Source organism: Brassica napus, chromosome C3 (assembly GCF_020379485.1).
Source record: "Brassica napus cultivar Da-Ae chromosome C3, Da-Ae, whole genome shotgun sequence".
NCBI classification, from domain to species: domain Eukaryota; kingdom Viridiplantae; phylum Streptophyta; class Magnoliopsida; order Brassicales; family Brassicaceae; genus Brassica; species Brassica napus.
The window spans coordinates 55,060,256-55,067,882 of NC_063446.1; the positions used below are offsets into that span (position 1 = coordinate 55,060,256).

The window sequence follows — 7,627 nt, forward strand, 5'->3', positions numbered from 1 at the left end:
TTGATGATACAAGAACTTCTTTTATAGTACAATAAAATATTTTATATAAAAGTATAATTTCTACAAAGTGGTATACTTTTTTAATATAAAAAATTTCTGATAATGATTTAGAACATGCATTAAATTTTTAATGTGTGTCTTTACTAACTGGTATTTACATATTTGTATTTTTTTTATCACAACCAATCTATAAACAAAATATAGATATATGCTAGATAAATTGTAACACATGTATTTCTCTAAAACCAATTATATAAAATATAGCATATTTTTTAATATAAAATGAGTTCTTGTGCGATATTGCATGGATTCTTTGCCTAGTATAAAACAATAATAGTAGTAATAATTATTATTATCATATTCTTGTTAATGTGAATTAATCAGTTTTCATATTTGACCTTTACAACATATGTACTACACACAACGATAACAAATTCTGTACCAACTTTTCGTTTAGAAGCAAATATATATGAATAATCTTACACGTTCTACTTTCCTATATATTGGTGTACTCGCGCGGCCACAATAGTAAGTTAATCGATCTTTTCTCTATATAGTTAATGGCCTGTTTATGTCCAGGATCTGGCCAACTTTGACTTAGGTCTGCCGGCTAATTGAGCTATAATTTCATATATATACTCTATTGTACAACTTGAAAAATTTATGAACCAATATATTTACCCGATTCATTAAAAAGTAATTGAGTTTATTCAATAGCTATAAATTAAGACATTAATACACTGGCCTTTTAGTAGGCATAACAAACATCATAAGCAACAACCCAATATCAAAATGCACAAAGCATAAGTACAAACGAAAGTACATTTCGTCTATATTGAAGTCTCGAAAGGGAAATATTGTAAAACCGTGGATACCATGGTCGTAATTTATTAGTAAAACCTTCTTTGTATTATATATATATGGTTAGTATATTGGTGGAGGGGGTGAGCTATAGCTATAACTATAGCTCGGTGGTGGAGGAGAACTGTACACGTAAGATGGTGGTGGAGGAGACTTGTAAACATACGGAGGAGGCGGTGGGGAGCTGTAGACATAAGGAGGTAGTGGAGGAGACTTGTAGACATATGGTGGAGGTGGTGGAGAGCTATACACGTAGGGAGGTGGTGGAGGAGACTTGTGAACATACGGGGGAGGCGGTGGAGAGCTGTAGACATAAGGAGGTGGTGGAGGAGACTTGTAAATATACGGGGGAGGCGGTGGAGAGCTGTAGACATAAGGAGGTGGTGGAGGAGACTTGTAGACATACGGAGGAGGTGGTGGAGAGCTATAGACGTATGGAGGTGGTGGAGGAGACTTGTAGACATATGGTGGTGGTGGTGGAGAGCTATAGACATATGGAGGTGGTGGAGGAGACTTGTAGACATATGGTGGTGGTGGTGGAGAGCTATAGACGTATGGAGGTGGTGGAGGAGACTTGTAAACATATGGAGGAGGCGGTGGAGAGGGATATACGTATGGAGGTGGTGGAGGAGACTTGTAGACATATGGTGGTGGTGGTGGAGAGCTATAGACATATGTAGGTGGTGGAGGAGACTTGTAGACATATGGTGGTGGTGGTGGAGAGCTATAGACGTATGGAGGTGGTGGTGGCGAGTTGTAAACATATGGAGGAGGCGGTGGAGAGCTATATACATATGGAGGTAGTGGAGGAGACTTGTAAACATATGGTGGAAGCCATGGAGAACTATAAGCATATGGTGGTGGTGATGGAGGAGAATATTGTGCACTTGAATGAACAACAATGGTAAACAAAGCCAAGACCAACATAAGTAGAGATGGCCAATTAGGATTGGCCATGTTGACAAAACTGTTATACTCTCTAAGCCTTTCTAACCAACTTATTGTTGAATATGTTGTAATAGCAAGCAAGCAGTTTGTATAGCAGTCATCACTGCAATTGGTATGATTGTTTATTGAAGGTTATGAATGTTTCTTATTGCTATAGGGTTAAATTGTTTAATAAGTCAAATTAACTTCAGAGTTTGTTTAAGATAAAAATCAGGAAGAAGTCTTTGGTAGCTACCCTTTACTAACTTTCAGATCTGATGGTTAGACTTTGAAGTTGTCAATTTAAACTCAACGTCATTTAACAGTGTAGCTTTAGATGGCTAAAGCGCATAAGCACAAGAAAACACAACATTAACGATGGCGAAATTCGTAGCAAGTTCGTCGTAAAATAGATTTTACGAGGAATTACCAAGGAAACAAGTTTCGTCGTTATTAGTTCGCCGTAACGCATTTTTCCTCGTTAATTCATCGTAAACTAGCGAAAAACACATTTCGTCGTAAAGACGAAGAAAAGTATTCATCGTAAAAACCATGTAACCTTTCCACGTAAGGAGGACGCTTCATTTCCTCGTAAATACCTCGAAAGTAATTCCTCGTAAATTACACGTAAACCCTTCCACGTAAAATACTCGTACAGCTTTCCTCGTAGTGTTGACGTAAAAGTTTTCCTTGTATTCTCCTCGTAAACTTTCCACGTAATGTAGTCGTAATTTAGCTACGAATTTAATTCGATTTTTTATTTTCCAGAACTAAAAATATAATAAATATTATTTAATTTCTTATAAAAATATAATTTGAAAAATAAACGTAAATACGAAAATATTTTATACATAAATAAGTTTTGAATTTATAATACAACCAACGAAAAGAAAAAAAAAGAACTAAGGGTCGTTCATCGCCCAGTAGAATTTTTCACTCCTCCTCTCTACATCCGCCTCATCATGTGTGCCGAATGACTCGCCTGGAATGAGATTTTGTCGTCGCATGTTCCTCAACAAAGACTCCCATTCCGGATTTGAGGCCGCTACAACGTCCAAGAAGCCCTTGACTCCACCCATACGAGCCGTGAACGCCGATCGCATCGAGTCCAACTCGTTACGCAGCTGAGTGACTTCATTATCCCGTCTCTCTGACCATAAGACGATGTCGCTCTCAGAACATCATTGACGGAACCAGTCCCCAACGTACGTCCCTTTTTCTTAGGGACAACCTTAAAAACAAAAAAATAAATATTGTTAGTAAAAAGTTAAAGTTAAGTTAAATGAATAATAAAAAAAATTTAAAATTTAAAAAAATTTACCTCCTCGTAAATCCTATCCACTTCAAGTGTGGATAAGGTGACGTGTAATCCGTCGGTGGACTGCTGGGTCAGCTGGGTCTGGCGGTCTTCAACCTGACCAACCAAGTCGTTGAAGATCTGCTCGGACCTAGCATCTAGAAATTGGCCCGCCTTGTTCTTGTGGGTCCTCTGGTAAAGTTCCAAAAGAGACGGGAGTTCTCCCATCTCTTTGGCTTAAAAAACATTTAAGAAAGTTAGAATATATATATATATATACATATATATAAATTAATTAAATTAAATATTTAATTACCATATCCAGACGGACACCGGCGTGGGATTTTTGACCCGTAGAGTGAAGCATCGGCCCGTGGCCGTGCTCATCTACCATCTGACGGGAGGCGGAGCAAGATTCGGCGACTCTAATGGAGTCAGGATCCCGCCAATCACGGATGAGGCCATCCCACACATCCGTAGTGAGCTCATGGGGTTTTCCACGCTCATATCCCTTCCCGATCCAGTTACCCTTCCAGTTGGAGACCGTATCCAACAAGCGAGCTTTCGCCTTCTCATTGACCCCCATGGACCAATGGTATTTTTGCTATGACAGAAAAAAATTAAATTAAGAATTAGTTTTAAAAAATTAAAAAATCTACATCATAAAAAATTAAAATATATATAATTAATTAATAGTAACTTACAGCGAAAATTTTGAACCACGTCTTTCTGACGTAGATCGGCGTCTTTTTCCAGTTCGGATGTGGCTCGGAGAAGTAACCTTTGATCGTCTCGGTTACGTTCCGAGCAACACAATTGTCAACCCCAAACCTGAAAAAAATACAAATTTAAAGTATATATTATTTATTATTGTTATAAAAGAATTTTAAAAAATGTAATGTACCACAAAGTTCTGTCCGGTCGGTCGGGGTCTAAAAATGGTAAACTTTTTCTGCCTGGCTGAGCAAGAAGGTCTTCGACAGTGTACTGCGAGTAAGGAGCACTCGGCAGCACCATCAAATCCGGATGAATCCCGACCGGCATCGGAGGAGGCACATGAGGAGGCACATGTGGCACATGATCAGTGGTGAAACGAATCGAGGAACCGATGGGGCACCAGAAGGAGGCGACCGAGAGATTCTCTGAGAAGACTGAGTCTCGGGGACGGTCTCCGGACCCAAAGAACCGAGAGCTGAAGAAGACGGGTCTAAACGACTACCAGGCTCACCGAACATCTCTCTGTAATGGGGAGTAAATCTGTTCTTTCGAACCGTCTGGAAAAAATAATAAAATTTTAAAATTAACATCAACAGTAATTAACAAATTCTATAATTAACAAATTCTATAAATCTAGCTAAATTCCTTACATTAACCACCTAATCAATACTAATTAACATAAAATCCGTAAACCTATCTAAATTATCTACACTAACCACCTAATCTATCCTAAACTAATCAAATTAGAGAGCAAATAGAGAGAGTACGTACCTTTGCTACGAAAGAGAGAGGAAGTCGAGACGAAATGGAAGTGAGAAGCTCGAGTGTATATATAAGAAATCAGTAATCCTCGTAATTTCCTCGTAAAGTTACGAGGAACTCGCGAGGCCCGTGTTTTTCTTTACGAGGAATTAGTGAGGCCAGCATTCTGTTTTTTCGTAACTTCGTCGTTGATTTACGTGGAATTAGCGAGACACGCATTTTTAATTACGAGGAATTAGCGAGGCCCGCGTTTTCCTATTACGAGGCTTTTACGACGAATTCTGCTTACGTGGAATTAACGAGTCCCACGTTCTTTATTTTTAGGATTCGTCGTAAGCTCCTCGTTAGTTTACGAGGAAATAAAGAGCATTATGTTTAAATCCCTAAGATCTGAAACCCCAAACCCCATCTTCCTTATCTTCTACTTCATATATTCCAAACCCCAAACCAATCTTCCCTTTAACCTCAATCTCTTCTTTCCATTCCAAACCCCAAATTCTAAAACAACAATTCCTTAATTTATAATCTCAATCATTTCTTTCTAATTCAAACCCCTCCCCCCCCCCCCCCATTACCTTACACAAAATCAAATTATATACATAGATTTTCATGATTAAATCCATCAAATCACATGCATTAAGTCTGAAAATCAATCATATTAAAAACAAATACATCAATCGGATACATCGACATTCTCGTCATCACTAGAAACATCATCATTTTCATTAAATTCGTCTTCAACAGCTTCGTCTGTGGCATCGTCAGCAAGATCTTCGTACTCATGATTATGCGGATCAATGAGAAGGATGTCATCAATTTATTGTTCAGGTTCCTCGACTTCATTAATCTGTTCTTCTTGCAATGGTGGTTCTTCTCCACTGATGATTCGTCAACGAGGTGTAACTTTGATCACGGCTAACCAATTTATTCCCGATTCTCTCATCCGAAGGTATGGAAGGAAGCTAACTTGGTCTACTTGTGAAGCTAAGATGAAAGGCTCGAATTTGTTGTACCTGCAATAATTAAGACAACGTAGAAATTAATCAAACAGATCATGTATGTCAAAAAAGAATTTGTTGTACCTTCGTCCACCATTGACATCAACTACACCGAATTTGTTAAACCGAACATCTCTGTTGACGACGGGGTCGAACCATTCACATTTGAAGAGGACGCATTTAAGCTTCAATAACCCTGAGAATTCCACTTCAATAATCTCCTGCAAGATCCCGTAGAAATCTGTTTCGCCTTTCACACATATTCCATAGTTACTCATATGTGTGAAAAGTATAGCCTCGTGTGAAATACATTTGAGATGTGGTGACCTTTGCAAGTGGAGCTTGAATTACTTCGTGAAACCACGTAGGGTAATTTGCGTCGTCTTCATAATAAACCTGCAAAAATAAAGAGAACGTTGAAATACATATCATCTATGAAAAAAGAGTTTGATCGATCAACCTGTAAAAATTAAGAGTTTGAGTCAATATCTGATTCTTCAACCACTTAATAAAGTGCTGATCTTTCCTTCTGTCTACGGCACTTGTGGATATACCTAGGAATGTTTCTTCGACTTGAGAAACAAATAGGCTGTAAAATCACATTTTATATTAATTAATCTTTGGAAATTATATAATTTATACTTATATGTATTTAGAAGTTTCCATAAAATATGTTACCTTTCAAAATAACGCATCAATGGATCCTCGCAATTGAGTAGAATATAGGTGTGTGCGCTATGAGCGTCTTCTTCACTCGACCACCAAACCTCTTTCGATTTCCCACCGATTCGCCCAATCTGGCTAAAGATGTCTGGAACACCAGAAACTGCATATGTAGGCGCGACACCACCATCATCATATCTTCTTACGATGTGAAGTGAGAAGTTTCTTCCGTCAAACTTCCAGCAATTATAGAACCTTCAACTTTTGCGAGGTTTTTTGCTTTTCCCTTCAAATATTTCATGGCTCGCTCATACTGATACATCCATCTGTAATGTACAGGTCCACGAAGCAATGCCTCATATGGGAGGTGGACAGCTAGATGCTCCATGACGTCAAAAAATTCTGGAGGAAATATCTTCTCCAAGTTGCACAAAAAGATGGAAATGTTCTCGTCAAGTTGTTCCACGACTTCTTCTTTAAGAGTGCGTGTGCTCAGATCCCTGAAAAATGCTTCAATGCCTTGTATATTTTAAAAACAATTAAACACATTTGTAGTCATATATTATTGCAAACTAAGCCATTATAAAATTAATGTGTTATAATATACTACCTGCAAGTGTTTCATGTACGTTTGTTGGAAGTAGCTCCGCAAATGCAAAGGCAAGTAGTCGTTACATAAAGACATGACAATCATGACTCTTCATCCCGGAGAACTTTTGACCCTTTTCAACACATCTAGAGAGATTTGAAACATACCCATCGGGGAACTTCACTTTTGATACCACCTAGTTGAACAACACCGACTTTTTTTCTGAAGACAATCTGAATATCAGAATGGAAACTTGTCCATTGCTTTTTATATGTAACTCACTTCTTGAGCAAATATCCGGCAAGTCCAACCTCGATTTTATGTTGTCTTTTGTCTTCCCTGAGACATTCAATATTGTATTTATGTTGTTCTCAAAGAAATTATTCTCTATATGCATCACCTCGAGGTTGTGGCGCAGAAGAATATCCTTCCAATATGGCAACTCCCAAAATATACTCTTCTTGTGCCAGTTGTGCCGAACTCCGTAAAAATCAGGCATATTACTGGGGACATGCCAATTACCACCACAACGAACTGTTTCGTTTGCTCTGTAGTAATCGTTTGCGCTTCAATTTGTTCTCCAGTTAGATATGGAGGAGAAGTGTCTCTCAAAACCCTTTTGTGCATAAACAATTTCTTGTTTCTTCGGTACAAATGGCCAATGGGAAGAAATCGATGGTGACAATCGAACCAACTTGTCTTCCTACCATTCTTCAGTTGAAACGCATCTGTCGTTCCATTAAAATATGGACAAGCTAATAACCCATGTGTAGTCCATCCAGACAACATCCCATAGGCAGGAAAGTCACTTAT

At 38.3% G+C, this 7,627-nt stretch overlaps 1 protein-coding gene across 1 annotated transcript; it reads right to left on the reverse strand.

Moving 5' to 3' along the window:
• Positions 1-689: 689 nt before the first annotated feature.
• On the reverse strand, positions 690-4,005 carry LOC106360136 (extensin-2-like). Its single transcript, XM_048750815.1, has one exon. It carries the CDS (start codon positions 1,816-1,818, stop codon positions 925-927), a length of 894 nt encoding a protein of 297 aa, XP_048606772.1. The 5' UTR covers positions 1,819-4,005; the 3' UTR covers positions 690-924.
• Between the last annotated feature and the right edge of the window lie 3,622 nt (positions 4,006-7,627).